The sequence below is a fragment of the Myxine glutinosa genome, chromosome 9, assembly GCF_964187855.1.
Source record: "Myxine glutinosa chromosome 9, kmMyxGlut1.1, whole genome shotgun sequence".
Lineage (NCBI taxonomy): Eukaryota > Metazoa > Chordata > Myxini > Myxiniformes > Myxinidae > Myxine > Myxine glutinosa.
The window spans coordinates 122,103,474-122,119,777 of NC_136269.1; the positions used below are offsets into that span (position 1 = coordinate 122,103,474).

The following is a 16,304-nucleotide window of genomic DNA, read 5'->3' on the forward strand; positions in this document are numbered from 1 at the left end:
AGATTTCCTTCCGTTGGATTTGCTTTCCAGGAGACGAAGGCAAGTTGTTTCTGGGCAACAGCCTCACCACAAGATTCCGTGTACCATGGACGGGAGGAAGGGTATGACAACTGAAGACGAGATGGGATAAATCTGTGCATGAGAGAGAGCAATTTACTTTGGAAGAATTCCCAGGATGAGTTGATGTCAGAGGTGGTAGAGATGGGAGACCAGTCCAGATGATTGATGGCTGCTTGAAGACCGTGCCAGTTGGCCTGAGTGAAATGCCAGACTCGTCGACGCTGAGCAGGCTCCCTGAGGTCTTTGTTGTTGAAGTGTGCGGCGTCACCATGCCTAGATCAAAAGAGCTCTCTGTGGCCTTCAGAAATAAGGTTATAGATGCCTACGAGTCTGGGAAGGGATTTAAAAAGATCTCCAAACAATTTGAAATCAATCATTCGACTGTCCGGAAGGTCATCTACAAGTTCAGAGATTCCAAACAACTGCCAACTTGTTCAGGCCAGGCCGCCCCAGCAAGTTCAGCCCGAGAGCAGACCACAAGATGCTGAAAGAAGTCTCTAAGAACCCCAGAATGTCATCACGGGACCTACAGGTAGCTCTTGCCACTGTTGATGTCAAAGTGCACGAGTCTACCATTAGAAAGAGGCTGCACAAATTTGATCTACATGGGAGGTGCGCCAGGAAGAAACCTTTGCTGTCCAGAAAGAACATCAGGGCAAGACTAAAGTTTGCCCTATGAACACCTCGGCAAAGACCAGCACTTCTGGAACAATGTGCTCTGGACAGATGAGTCAAAGGTAGAGCTATTTGGCCACAGTACCAGAAGATATGTTTGGCGAAAACCAAAGACAGCATTTGACCACACGAACCTGATAGCAACTGTAAAGCATGGTGGTGGAAATATTATGGTTTGGGGCAGCTTTGCTGCATCAGGGCCTGGGCAGCTCACCATCATAGAATCCACTATGAATTCTTCTTTGTACCAGAGGGTGCTTGAGGATAATGTGAGGCCATCTGTCGGCAAGTTGAAGCTCAACCGAAGGTGGACCTTGCAACATGACAATGACCCTGAACATACCAGTAAATCCACCAAGGAATGGCTGAAAAGAAAGAAATGGAGGGTTCTGGAATGGCCAAGTCAAAGCCCGGATTTAAATCCCATCGAGATGTTGTGGGGGGATTTGAAACGAGCTGTGCATGCAAGAAACCCCTCAAACATCGCACAGCTGAAAGAATTCTGCATGGAGGAGTGGGCAAAAATTTCTCCCAGTCGATGTCAGAGACTGGTAGACAGTTATAAGAAATGCCTACTTGAGGTTGTTTCTGCCAAAGGGGGCAATACCACCTGTTAGAGCTAAGGGTGTACTTACTTTTTCCACATGCGAGATTTGCATTCATGTTTATTTAAATTATATAATGGACTACAAAATGTAAATGTTTCATGATATTTGTTATATTATATCACCTTTATCTATCAATATTGTTGAAATGAAGATCAAATAGCTGGATGTTGAAATATGTTGAAAAAGTCAAAACTTTACATGGGGTGTACTTACTTTTTCACGTGACTGTATGTGCATAAAATGTGGCCAAAATTAGTCAAAGGTTCAGGTCAAGGCCATCCAAAACACGTGACACACCTATTAGGCAGCAATTACTTAAATGTATCAACCAAAGTTGGTATGCACAACATTCCATCATGTAAAATACTCAATAGGTCAAATTTCCCATATTGCTGTTTCCATGGCAACTGTTGTATATTTGAATTCCGCAAGTATTGTGCTATGCACGACATCCCCTCTTGTTTATTCCTTCACTCGCTCTCTTCTCTTGCATTCCAAGATTTCACATCTGTCGAATCCTCGCACCTGGCTCGATGCTGGAACTCAGGTCTTTTTCTCCTTCTCCCTCGCCTTTGGTGGACTTATCTCCTTCTCCAGCTACAATCCCGTTCAGTGAGTCAATATCTTCTCTCATTCCTCTCTGTTGTGCCAAAGTGGCTCTTACGTCCCATGTTCAAATAGAGTTTCATTTTTATGGTTTGAGTTAGGGTTAGTTGAGTTTTGAGTCCCTGGGAATGTAGTAGGAATGAATACAGTGAGGTTCAGAGCCTGTGCCTCTCTTCCCTTGTTTAACCATCCCTCTCTTCACCACCTCTTCCTCCCACTGCTTCTATCTTGGCAGCAATAACTGTGAGCGTGATGCAGTGGTGGTTTCTATCATCAATGGTCTAACATCAGTTTATGCTGCAATCGTCATCTACAGCATCATTGGATTCCGAGCCCATCAGAGCTATGAATCCTGCTTCAGCAAGTGAGAAAACGGGACAGAAACTGGTCTCGGCTTAATATGAATCGGAAGAAAATTAAAGTTGCACTTAATGTCGGGTGTTGGCCTGTTTTAGTGTTCCCTTACTAGCACATAAGTCATAATGTAAGAATCTTAGGGTGAAATCCCATATACTCTGTTGATGTTTTCTGTTTCTGTACTGCCCTTTTGTTTTCCAGTAACATCCTTGAACTGACAAATGCATTTGATATGGTCGTGGGAAGTCTTACGGAGGATAATTACGACGAGATGCTTGTTGGGCTGAACAATACTTACCCGGAAGTAATTTCATCCCTGCCACTCCGTTCATGCAACATTAGACATTTCATGCAAGAGGTGTGTCCGCCCCCAAATGCACACACGTTGAAATGCATCCTGTGCTGATTGTGACCATCTTCAAAATGCTAAAAAGCCAAGGGCTTAATCTGGACATTACTTATCTTTACAAACCAGATCAACTAACCTACTTACATTGTAATAATCCCAACACAAAGCACTCACATACATCAAGTGTGTTTCTACCCTCAGGAGTGCCAGGAAGCACTATCTCTCCACACTCAAGATTGAACTCTCAAACCTGTCTCCTTCCTCCAAATCCTGGTGGCGTCTGGTCAAATCCATTTCTGGTGTTTGTTCCCCCTCCATCCCCTCCCTTACCTCAAATGGCTACACAGTTGACACCGCACGTGACGAAGCCGAATGCCTCAACTCTGTGTTTGCCTCAAAATCTTGTGTCCCAAACCGATCTCTCTCTGTTCCCACCTTTCCCAGTCGAACCCAACTGCTCCTGGACTCTGTGTCCTTCTCCCCTGACAAGGTGGATAAGTTTTTATCAAACCTCGACTCTGATTCTGCAACTGGACCAGATGGCATCAGCCCACGGGTCCTAAAATCCTGCTCTTCCGCTCTATCTCACCCTCTCTCTGTTCTTTTCACCCTCTCTTTTGCTCAAGGTCATCTGCCAGCATCTTGGAAATCAGCAAACATTACCGCTTTACACAAAAAAGGTGCAAAAACAGATCCTTGCAACTACAGACCAATCAGCCTGCTCCAAATTATCAGCAAAGTCATGGAATCCATCATTGCTTCGGATATCAAATCCTTCCTCTTCTCCAATGGCTTGATCTCTGATCATCAATTTGGATTCAGACCAGGTCATTCTACTCTGGACATGTTGCTTCTGCTGTCTCAACAATGGATGGAGGTCCTCAATGCCAAACAGGAAATCAGAGCTGTCTCATTTGACATATCACGTGCCTTCGATACGGTCTGGCACCCAGCTCTGCTCTCCAAACTCTCCTCCTATGGTATTCATGGAAATCTCCACTCATGGCTTGCGGACTTCCTCTCTGGTCGTAGGCAACGTGTGGCCCTGAATGGATGTCTCTCATCTCCCCTTCCTGTTCTGGCTGGAGTTCCCCAAGGTAGTGTTCTGGGCCCTGTGCTATTTCTGGTCTTCATCAATGATCTCTCCGACTCTCTGGAAAATCCTCTCTATCTCTTTGCTGATGACTCCACTATCTGCCACTCCATTCCTCATCCCTCAGATCGGCAGTCTGCAGCCTCCTCACTCTCTGCAGACCTGGACAAAATCACAGACTGGTCAAACAAGTGGAACATGTCTTTCAATCCTGACAAATCTCACACTCTTACAATGTCTCTCCGAAAAGATCGACTGGACAACCCTCCCATCTACTTTCTCAGCAATCCTCTCCAAGAAGTTCTGTCGCTCAAGCTTTTGGGTCTCACCATCTGCCATGATCTTTCTTGGGAAAACCACATTTCCACGCTGGCCTCCAAAGCCAGTCGCCGACTGGGCATCCTCCGTCGTGCGAAGTCCTTCCTTGGCACACCTGAGCTCCTCACCACATACAAGGCTTTCATCCGCAGCTCAATGGAATACTGTTCCCCCCTCTGGGCTGGTGCTCCTGCCTCACACCTAGCTCGGCTTCACGCTGTTGAGGCCAAAGCTTTCAGAATCATTGGAATCTCCTGCGATGAAGTCAACTCCGAGGGCCTTTCACTCACTCACCGCAGGCAGGTTGGTGGTCTTTCTGTCTTCTACCGACTCCTCTCCGGCCTTGCTCCCCCAGCTCTCTCTGTGCTCTGTCCCCCCAATATTCCTTCAGGTCGCACAAGATCTGCCTGCAACCCTCTTATGGTTAAACTGCCAAAATCTAGACTCTCTGCTCACCTTCACTCTTTCATTCCCCTTTACTCCCGCCTCTGGAACAAACTCCCCCACTCCCTTCAATCCCACTCTTCCCTACAGGTCTTTAAAACAGCTGTTCACCACCATATCTTATCTTCCCCCATCCAAAACCTTGATCTTTTCTACCCCCGGTAATTCACCCCAGAGTCCTTGCAGTGTTCATATGTTTTATACCTCTCCCACCTCCCCCCAAGTCCTCCCGATGTCCCTGCTCTCAAATGTTGTGTTTGTGTCCTTCCCCCTCTCTTCCCATCTTGTCTGCCGCTCCCCTTGTTTTTTGTGTTTTGTGTGTCGGTTTGACTTTTTGTGTGATTAATGTTAGCTCTTTCACGAGCCTCGATCTTGTATACAAAAAAAAAAAATTTTTTTGTAGGCTTCCCCAGATCTCTCTGAGCTCTGCAGGCAGTTCCTTCGACCTCATGGCTTGGTTTTTGCTCTGATATGCATTGTCAGCTGTGAGACCTTTTATAGACAGGTGTGTGCCTTTCCAAATCATGTCCAATCAATTGAATTTACCACATGTGGACTCCAATCAAGGTGTAGAAACATCTCAAAGATGATCAAGAGAAATGGGAGGCACCTGAGCTAAATTTCAAGTGTCAGAGCAAAGGGTATGAATACTTATGTCAATGTGATATTTCAGTTTTTTCTTTTTAATAAATTTGTAAAACTTTCTAAAATCCTGTTTTCTCTTTGTCATTATGGGGTATTGAATGTAGATTGATGAGGGAAAAAATGAATTTAAACGATTTCAGCCTAAGGCTGCAACATAACAAAATGTGAAAAAAGTGAAGGGGTCTGAATACTTTCTGAATGCACTGTGTATGAAGCAAAAACATGCGTACTGCTTATGTGCATACACAGTATAATAAATTGTGGTTATATTATAATTCGAAGCTCAGATAATTTGAATTGCACCGCACTGCCACCCAGAGGAAGAAAATGGTAAGATGGATGATTTTTTTTTTCCCCAAAACTTGATGGAATCAAACAAAACTTGCACAGATACAACTTCATGGTGCCCTCATGAATCCCTGACAGTTTCAGATTCCTAGGTCAAATCCTGTTGGAGGAGTAGATGAAACATACTGTTACGTTTGTGGGGGAAGGTGATGAGTGATGACATACCATAGTGGAGATAGGACTGTGTAGTATTAGCATGGACTGTGGATGCGTATGAGCCAATTTCGATGTATTTAAGTCGAAAAACTGTGAGCTTAAGATTGTTTAAGTGTCACCACACGGGGGGTGGTGGTATGTTAATTAGGTAGGGTCTAAGGGTAGTTCTCCCAGTATGTGATTGCCTGCTGTGATTTTCCCCTCTGTGTTTTTACAACTACCAGGCCGCCATGCAAAATCCTGTAACCAACAACAACCGTTCATTAACCAACCATAACTGACACCATTCCCGAGCAGAGCTGAACGTTCTCGTAACGGACAATTAACCCCACCCACCAATCGTGGAATGAAAAAGGCCACGACCCAAAATTCGTCATTGGTCAAGATGACGTGGGGTGTTTCAAGAGAGCTAAGCGATTGGTCGGTGTGACGTCAGAGCGAGAAAGTTTGAGCTAGGAAGAAGAAGAATCTGTGTCTCTCTGGTCCTCTCGTTCTGGCTTTGGGATCTGGCGGACGCTTTTGTCTTGGGTGGATCGTGTGGAGGTTTTGAGGAGAGCTTTCAGAGCTCGTGTGAACTTTTGCAAAGTCGGAGTGGGAGGTGTTGTTGGCTGTGGTGCTTTATGGAGGAGTTGGAAGCTGCGTCTCGCTTGACGACGGGAACAAAGAAGGCCATTCGACTGCTTGTCCATGCCTGAGCGTTTTCGACGTGGGGTTTTGGCGCCAGAGGCGCTTCCTGGGCAAGCGGCATCGGGCCACCTCATACTGCCAACGTCTTTCACCAACCTCGGGGAGCAAGCTGAGTGTTGGCCCATAAAAAGACCATTGTTTTATTAGTCCCCTACCGGTGTACACCGGAGGGGACGATAGGTTTGCACTCCATCCCTCAGTCTGTCCGTCTGTCAGTCCGTCACGCAAAGAACAGTTTTCTGGACTTTTTTTCTAAAGTCTTAATGCTAATGATTTCAAACTTGGTACATGGTTTCCTCATGATAAGTTACAGATCAAGTTCGTACTTCACGACGTTTCGATCATATTTCACAAGGTTACGGCACTTTGAACTTTAGTAATTTCCCCAACAGTTTTCCATACGACAGACTGCCGGTAGGGGACATGTATTGCAGCACAATACTCAGAATGCTTGTTTTCATTATCTTCCCCCCTGTCTGTTTTTGTCTGCATGGAGGGTCCCTCACATTAGGAATTATAGTTTACCTCAACTTTCATTTTTATCTCATCGATTTACTTCATTAAATTTATTATTGTTGTATGTCATTTGTCATGCTTTGTTTGCATGGTGTTGGGTTTCGGATAAAGCCCCATGGCTTTCACCCGTGCAGGTAAGCACTTTGGTCCTGTCCTGCGCATGCCAAAAAGTACCGCCAATTTTCGGCTTATTTGCCTCGGAGTTACAGCATCGTTTCAGCTATTGTTACATATTTATGTGAATGTATGTGAATTACTATTCAGGTCTTTGCTTATCAATGTGTAGTCGATTAAGGGTTGGTGTGATTAAAGGGTCAGGAGCCCTTCTGGGAAAAAGGAGACCGGAAACGGAAGAAGAAAAGACACGAGGTCCGGGAGAAGCGACGATTCTGCTTCTTCCTCGCCCAGCTCCGACGAGAGTGGGGATCGATATTGAGCAGCATGGAAAAGCTGCGTTCCCAAGCCCGTCTGGCGAGAGGAGTTACCGGGACGTGTAACTACCCTTTTGACACGTCAAGTTGCCATGGGGCCGTGCACAGACCCAGCGTCCGGCACAGTTCGCCGCACCGTCTACAAGGACGCGTACGGGTCGCACTTTGGGGCCTCGCGCGCGTTGCAAGCGGCGCTTGCTTTGCCCGCTTTGCTGGGCCAGGAGGTGTGCGCTGCAGCCGTGGTTCCCGGTACGGTACGTGCCCGGTGGAAGCACGTCCGCCCGGGGTTCGTTCAACCGCCCGTGTGCGGCGAAGCCGACCATAACCTTGTTCAGGAGGGGCCCAGAGACACTGTGAGGGACAGAGACCAAAGGGGTCGTGAGTACCCAAGGGGTCGGGAGTGGGGAAAGGGGACACACATATATAAGATGGCCATCTTAATCATCTCGGGGATTGATTGTTGATTGTGGATTGTTGATGGTTGTTGATTGTCGATTCCTTGGGAGAATATATTATTGATTACTCGGAATCCTTGGTGTGGGGTTTCTTATGGACTGGAATTCATCTTGATTGCGTTACGAAAGCGTATACATAATAAATCTTTCTGGCGGAGTTCCTCTCACGGTCCGGGGGTCACCGAGACCAGGTAGTCACCGGGAGGACCACGTAACACTATCCGTCACCCTGCGGTGTTAACTACAGTGGTGACGCAACAATACCTTCCCTGTATTATATGGTATATCGATTATTATTTTGCTCCTGCCACACCCTCCAGCAGTGTTGCCTCTGAAAGCCCAAAAATTGTTCCAATCTTACAGGAACTGGTGGTGTGCTATACCTTGCTGTTTTATATCAACCTGATGCGTATTTGTGGCTGGTATCATTCCGACATGTTGTGTTTAATTTTGGTTGCTTAATCACGGAGTCAAAGTTTTGATAATTTTATGTTTATGCTGTCCACTTTTCATGTGGGTAATTATAAGCTAATGCCTAAATGCACATATGGGTCATGTAACTCAAGGCTCTTCAGTACAGACCAAACAATGGCGAGGGTGACCGTGACTGGTATAACTTTCCACTAGTGTCTGAGGCTGCGAATTTGTGTGAGACAAGGGCCTGTTCAATATGTATAAAGAATTATAGCACAGTATACCTGACCGAGGACAGAGTGACGTGGAATGCTTATGTCTGCTCACTCTGTTTTGTTGGGAACCAAGAATCAATAGACTTCCGCTAGCCTGTATCTAGCTCCTCTAGTGCATGTAAAGGAGATTTTGTTTTGAAGAAAAGGACAAGAAAATCATAGTTCAGCGGGATATCCTTGCCACAAAGGTCAGAGGGATGTATCATGAAACACCAGAAGCACAGCCACTGGACATGAGAGAGGCATCGACAACCATCCAAGTCCAACTAAGAATAGGATGGTATGGATGGGTGTGCAGGTGCCCACAACCATGAAATACTTTGACAGAACAACAAGTAAAGAATTAATGAATGATGGCGAAATAAAATGACACCAACTATGAAAGAAGACATCTGAAAGAATAATAATGACATTCTGCAAAATCTTACTCTTATGAGTGGTCAGATTTATGAGAGCGGTCTTCAATGCTGTTGCAAAAGTGTTAGAATAAGTGGTGAATTTGACTATTTTAATTTAATCACTTTTGCTAAATACCCTTCTATACCCCTCTGTCCTTCATGTACTGTGGTTGGCAGGGTGCACAAGGTACGGGACTGGCATTCATCGTGTTCACAGATGCCATTACCCAGATGCCGGTGTCTCCACTCTGGTCAATCCTCTTTTTCATCATGCTCTTCTGCCTCGGCCTGTCGTCCATGTTTGGAAATATGGAAGGTGTCATGGTACCTTTACTTGATCTACCTATTTTCCCCAAATCTCTTCCAAAGGAGTCCATAACAGGTGGGGATGATGCCAAGTTCAGGCTTTGCAATTCTCAGTTGAAGTCTTCTTTAATTTTTGTTAATATCCTTTCACAATAATAAACCTAGTTGTTGTTGTGTCAAAATTTCTGAAACTCACTGCAATGTGAAAGGGTTATTTTAATCAGAGGCATAACAGCTACTCACTGTGAAAGATGTTAATTGAAGAAGAACAAAGGCAATAAAGACCAGGCTTGACCGCGTGCGTATTGGCGGCCGGGTGAGGCAGCGAACGCTGCTGGGCGAGCAGAGGCGCGTAACAATTTGGAGAGAGTCAAGCCGCAAAATGAATGGGATTGAAGGACCTATCTTATTTAATTAATGCAACGCAGATTCAAACTATTGGAAACAGAGCCATACCTAAAACACATACTAATGAAATAACTAGAGTTCCTATGGTGCCCTACGTGTTGTATATGGACTATTTAGGGTGCGACCTTTAACCTTTAGAAGATGGGAATATTTACAGGGAATTATTTACCATGGATTATTATTTACAAGTGCCGGTACTAAAAACTGTAACACTGCACCGTTCCTTTCTCCAGGCCGATTCACAAGGGATATCTTTTACAATTATGTGTGACACTTAGGTGTAGTGACCCTCTCGTGTTAACCTCACCCTGAGTGCGACATTTTAAAAACTAGATATGTCCCGCCTGCTGTGTTGCATTCTACCTGGCAGACTCACGCCCACAGACTAACCGAATTGCGGAATTAATTTTCAAACTAAACATTTTAACCGGTGGGGAGCATCTATCTATAATTCCAGTAATCTCTGTGTGTGTGTATGCGACCGCTGTTTCTCGACAACTACCGGTCCGATATACTTTAAAGTTGCCAGGTATATTGCTGGGGACCCGTGGATGTGCCTTTTCAAGGTTTCATATTAATCGGACAATTACTTACCGAGCTATGTCCAAAAAACGATTCAACCAATCAGAGAGCAGCGAGCTATCGCGTGTGCCGAACGTGGCGAACACACTCTGCCCCGGACGGCACATTTGAGAGCGTATTCATTTATTTCACGTTGGCAAACTATGTTGGCGTTAAACTATGTTTTAAAACTAATTAAAACTACTTTGCGATTCATCGTAACTGCGATTCGTAACTGCCGTTCGCTTTGGCTTTGCGAATGGACCAAACCATTTCATGTAAATAGAGGGGGGGGGGGGGGGGGGATTGTCACCGTACTCGCAAGCCGTTCGCTTTGGACCAAACCATTTCATGTAAATAGAGGGGGGGGGATATAATTTTAGATATAGATATAGTACGGGCATGCCCTAGTTATTTACAAAGACACTACTACTATTTGGATTATTTACAAACTAGAACCCAGGACCTGTCTTTTGGGAAGACAAAAGCAGGGCTTTTGAAAAGAGGAAAGGTCATGCACTGCACTGTACTGATGCACCATACCCACATGCACAGAAATGCACAATCAGATAATAAAGTGCACTAAAAAGCACAAAAAGCACCACCATGCACGAAAAGCACAAAAAGCACCACCATGCACGAAAAGCACCAATAAGCAGCACCATAAGCACAGTCATACATTTTAAATAAATGAACTGGCGTCTTCTCTGCTTGGCCGATGGCTGCTGGGCCGATGTTTATTGGCGTTTTCTTGCTTGCTGCCTATTTGATAAAAAAAAACAAAACACAACCCGCGTCCACTCCTTTTTAATTAGGGCCAGCAGGGCCAACTGAGGTGGTCCACCTGTATGGCATAGGTGCCACCTTGACAGTGGTCCGCAAGCAAGATGCTGGCAGCAATGGTCGACCCCAGCAGAGGTGCCAGGCCACAGAACATGTGGTCCATGAGTGGGCTGGGCCACAGAATGTGTGGTCCATGAGTGGGCTTGGCCACAGAACGTGTGGTCCATAGGTGGTGTAACGGTCCAGGCAGGCAAGCAGCGAGGGTGCGGGCGCACAACTGCGACACCTGCACACTTTCCCCTCGGCACACAAAGACCACGGTCCATGAGTGGGGAAGGAAGACAAAGCAGGGTTAGCAGGGTGCAAGGGCGCAAGGGTACACATCAACACAAGGCAATGCTACATGAAGGGCGTGGGAGAGCGAGCTGAGAAAGCTCGCCCCTAGCGTTCGTCCCCCCATGTCAGCCTATCCTACACCTTGCCCCTCCCCGTATCTACACAATTTACAAATCCGTCGCTAACGTCCTGTCTCCCATATCTCCCCTAATCCAAATGGGTCATCAATCCCTCCTAAGGAGGAAGAGATGCAATTAAACACAATGTCTCACCCACGTCACGATGCATCTCACAACCAACCAAACATTTGCAAAAACTGGTGTGGAGTCTTCTCACCTCGGTGAGTGGATGCAGATGGTGCGAAGAGATTTTCTCCTATCTACCTTCTAAATGACATTAACACACTTTAACTCTACCTGGGGTCTTTCCCTGCCAAACCATTGGCCATCTTTACTCTATGTGGTTCTAAGAACCGAACTCCCATTGAACATACTGTGGTGCTCTCCAATTTGGGGTCGCACTCCCCCGATTCTACTCCCTGTGCCCTCGCACAATTTCAGGGCTGGGTCGTGTGGCTCACCAGCAGGTCCGCTCACCTGCACACCTCCGCCACTGAACGTCGCCGCCCGAGCTTACCTGCTCCTCACCCTAACCTACCTGGGGGAAGACCCTCTGGCTCTCTCACCCCCTACCGCCCTCTCTGGCGTCGGGCTACCCGGGTCCTCTCCTGGGATCCCGGGCCCCATTGGACTCTAAACTGGCTCCCAGAGCCTACCTGCGGCCTCACCTGGCCGACAGACTAACAGTGGCGGAGTGCCCAACCAATCATTCTCACCAACAGGCCACACGCCCAGCCAATTTCATCTCACTAATGCACCCAACACAACACTTCTGTGCAACTACCCACCCCACAGATGCCAATATCCAACCACAATTTACCTACTCCCTCTACCTACTTTTAAGCTACCCTCCCCGGGTACTCGTGAAGGGGTCCGTCCTTCCCCCATCCACTTCCTTCGCACCATACACTCCACTCCACGTATTTCACACTACTCACTCCACACCATTCATTCCATACTCTATTTATTCCATCCAACCATTCTCACTTGCCACCATGCAAGTCAATCACCCAATGCACAATCACACCCATTCTCAATACTCTGCTCATGCACTTTCTACACACACACATCATTCTCACGAGCATTGCCTCACTTCATCACCCTCTCTACAAACACACTGCATCATCTAATCTACCTGGTTTTCCCTCTGACTTCGTGCTTCCCTGTCATCCCTTATACTACTATGCACTCCCTCGTCGTTATCATCCAACTAATCTGTTCTACGTCCCCACTACAGGTATAATGTCGCTACTTAACTCTCATGTCCCCTAAAGTCATTTCTAAATCCCTATACATGAACCAAGCCCTCCCTGGCTCGGTTTTCACCGCCATACCCCATAAAGCTACTGCTCCTTTGCCCAAATGATACGATGTGAGGGATGGTACATCTACCATCCCTCTACACCATATACCATTTGCCATCAATTTCCCAATCACTACCATCCGTCCACTACTCTGAGCCTCTCGGTACGTCATTACATTATCAAAGCTCGGCTTCGCAAAGCCGAGCAAAGAATTCGGGTGGTTTGGTCTCCTGCAGGTTGGGTCCGTCCGGCATTCGGATTCAGGGGAGGAGGTTTCGTCGGGCCAAGGCTCCAAGCACCATCCCTACGCAGGGCCTTGCGCTCCCATGTGCGGTGGCCCAGCCTTGCCAGGCCGGAGCGCCGCCACCACAAGGGGGTGCCGCTCCGCACCCTTCTCCTTCCCCTCGAACTGGGCGGCCCGCTTTGCCTAACAAAGCGCGGCACCGACTGTGCAGGGCGGAGCCCAGCCCGAATCGTGCAGGAGCGACGCGGCCACTATCCCGGCCAGTCCCCGCAGCACACAAAGCCTGTCACGGACCGAGAGCTCGCGTCGGCTATCCGTCGGCCTGAACGCTGTCCCGGTCAATGTCGATGCTCGGATTGCATTCTCACACCATGCGTTCCCTTTCTTATTCACAAAACCCGGCACTCCAATGCCTCTCGTGCATCCCATACATTCCCTGCACTCTATCACTGCACTCTCTCTCCGTGCACACTCTTCTCTCGCACACTCTGTTACACACCACTCTCGCGCACCCTCTTGCACACTCATCCTACTCGCACACTCCATTGCACACCACTCCTCTGTTACGTACTCTGTAACACTCACCACGGGTGAGCATTCCAGCATCCACCCACTCACGTGCTCCGGTGTGCTCCCACGCACACACTCCACAACCATCCCAGGTGTGCATTCTCGCACCCGCTCCTCATCCATCTCACTCTCTGTATCACTCATCGTTCCACTTCCACACTCACACTCCGATGTGCATTCACTCTCGCACTCGGTATCAGTATCACACTCTCGTTCCGGCGCACTCTTCTTCCTCACACGCGCGCGCCATTTCCACTCACACAGCGCACCACGGACCTCCCACAAACGCCCGCGGTACGCTGGGATCCCAAGCACGCGAAAATTCTTTTCGTGCCAAACACTCTCCTGCAAAATATTTTTGCACCATATACCACCCTACTCACCTTTGGGATCATCCTCTCCACACGCACCTGCAAATCTTTATAAGGATTAGCAAGTACGGCATCAGGATGCGAATACAGACTTTGAGCATATTCCATTTCTCCCTCCAATTCATGCTCCACCTCTGCCGTCTCTCCAATTCCAATTTCGACTATAATTCCTTTGATTTCTTTTTCCTCGATGACCGCTGGGGATAATAAAATAGAATTTTCGAATTCTGCGGTCGCCGGCTTTCCCATACCCCGGGTCACGATCTCTACCCCGGTCCACGTAACTGCGCTTTGCTCCCACTCGCTTAACCCGTGCTCCTCAAGCCGCGCTACCTCGTCATGTACCCCTGCACCTCTCCGCTCAACTCGCAGTCCCTCTCCCTCTCCAATTCTTTTGCCTCATACGCGGCCTTGTCCCTTGCCAACCCCTCATTAATTTCTTGGGCTTGACCATTTATGTCCTCCAATTGGTCCCCTACTTTGTCCTCTAATCCTCCCAATTTGACTTCTAGACCCCCAATTTGGTTCTCAAATCCCCCAAATTTGCTTTCTAACCCTCCAATTTGATCGCCCAATTCATTCCTCAACCCCCCAATTTGGCTTCCCATTCGCTCACTATTGGCCCTCATTTGTTCTTTCTGGGCACTCATTGTCCCATTCATCTTTTCCATTTCTTCCCCCATCTTGACCATAAAGGCCATCATTTGCGTCATGAAGAGGTTCATATCCACCGGTACTGCGGGCTCGGCTCTCGTTGCCACGTGCGAGCCGCCGCCATTTTGTGCGCCTGCAACCCCCTCTACCGCACCTTCTCCAACCTCCTCTTCCATCTCTCCCACTTCCTCCCTAGGGTCCTGGTTGACTCTACCCCTCCTTCTACCTCCTCCACTGGCATCCGATCACCTTGATTATCCATGGCATGACTCAATTTGGATCTTTTAATAAAAATTTCGGCCGCTCAAAATTTTGAACAAAATTTTGTCCGAAAAATAGAAAAATTTGGTTCGGGTCCAATCCCACTCCCAGACACCAATTGTTGCGGCCAATATGCACAATTGGTGTCCAAAATTTGGTCTATAAAATTTAGTCCCAGGTTCCAGATCCCAACTCCTGACTACCAATTGTTGCAGATTCGGGGTTTGGCACTCCCGTTGCCAAGGGGGGGTTAATCCCCTTGTCTTTTAAGCTGGCCGTCCCCCGATCCTGGAAACTATAACGCTCCTCTGCGGTCGAGACTGGCCAGGGCGATTGGTCAATGGAGGTCCCAAATACCTGAGTGCCAATCTCTCCGCAAAGCAGGGAGATAATTCCCGCTCGGACCACGGACAAGATGGAATTTGCCAAGCGGTTAGCAATCGGAAGCCCGAGCCATTAACAAAAGGACTAACCCGATCCTGAGTGTTTGGCCAAATCGTGCCGCGGGTACCCAATGGACAGAAAAGACTAAGACGATCGAATGAAAGAAGAAACCAAAGTGTAAAGGAAGAACACAGGAATTTATTAACAACAATAATTAGAGGAAACGAAAGGAAGAATGTACAAGGGAAGAAGAAGAAGCAGAACAGTGCAGTCTTAAACAGTCTTAATTATCACGCCCCAGGACAACACAAACAGACTTACACGTAGGGGTAATGATGGCAGGGAAGGAAGGTCCAAGCAGATGGACAGCGTGGGCCCCGGCTCCGATCCATGCTCCACCCCGGTTCACGCTCCGGTTCCGATCCATGCTCCGGTTCTGCGGCGAAACCCGGCAGGCAGTGCTGTTCGTGTCTTGTTGGAAAGCGAGCGGACCTTATTTGTCGGGGTTCATATATCGGGGAAGGTATTCGGCTTTCTCCCTCTCTCTCTCAACATGCATGAAGGGCCGAAGTTCAACAGAAGTCCCCGGGGAAGTTTTACGCGCAGCTCCAGCCAGAAGTCCGTGGCGAGAAGCAATCCAACAAGTAGTCCGTCAAAGGGCTCTGCGCGGGCGCTTATATCATGCGCTTTGAGATCAAGCCGCGTATCCTCGCACTCCGCCCACCGGTGAGCTCACCTCAGCCTTGGTTGGTTCGCGAGGGCTCACCGGCTCTGCCCCTAACAGGGCCACGCCTCGTTCTGAGCGCTCCGCCCCCTTCTTCTCCGGCTTGACCGCGTGCGTAATGGCGGCCGGGTGAGGCAGCGAACGCTGCTGGGCGAGCAGAGGCGCGTAACAATTTGGAGAGAGTCAAGCCGCAAAATGAATGGGATTGAAGGACCTATCTTATTTAATTAATGCAACGCAGATTCAAACTATTGGAAACAGAGCCTTACCTAAAACACCAACTAATGAAATAACTAGAGTTCCTATGGTGCCCTACGTGTTGTATATGGACTAATTAGGGTGCGACCTTTACCTTTAGAAGATGGGAATATTTACAGGGAATTATTTACCATGGATTATTATTTACAAGTGCCGGTTCTAAAAACTGTAACAATATTCATCGAA

General features: G+C 47.7%; 1 protein-coding gene across 2 annotated transcripts in view; it reads left to right on the forward strand.

The window, feature by feature from the left end:
• Window positions 1–16,304, forward strand: part of SLC6A19 (solute carrier family 6 member 19) — an 89,435-nt gene that overhangs the window by 30,562 nt on the left and 42,569 nt on the right. For both annotated transcript variants that reach the window (XM_068128289.2, XM_068128290.2), the window contains exons 6-9: window positions 1,843–1,955; window positions 2,185–2,313; window positions 2,508–2,664; window positions 9,013–9,217. In XM_068128289.2, coding sequence (XP_067984390.1) covers window positions 1,843–1,955; window positions 2,185–2,313; window positions 2,508–2,664; window positions 9,013–9,217 — 604 coding nt within the window. The remainder of the gene's footprint in view (window positions 1–1,842; window positions 1,956–2,184; window positions 2,314–2,507; window positions 2,665–9,012; window positions 9,218–16,304) is intronic.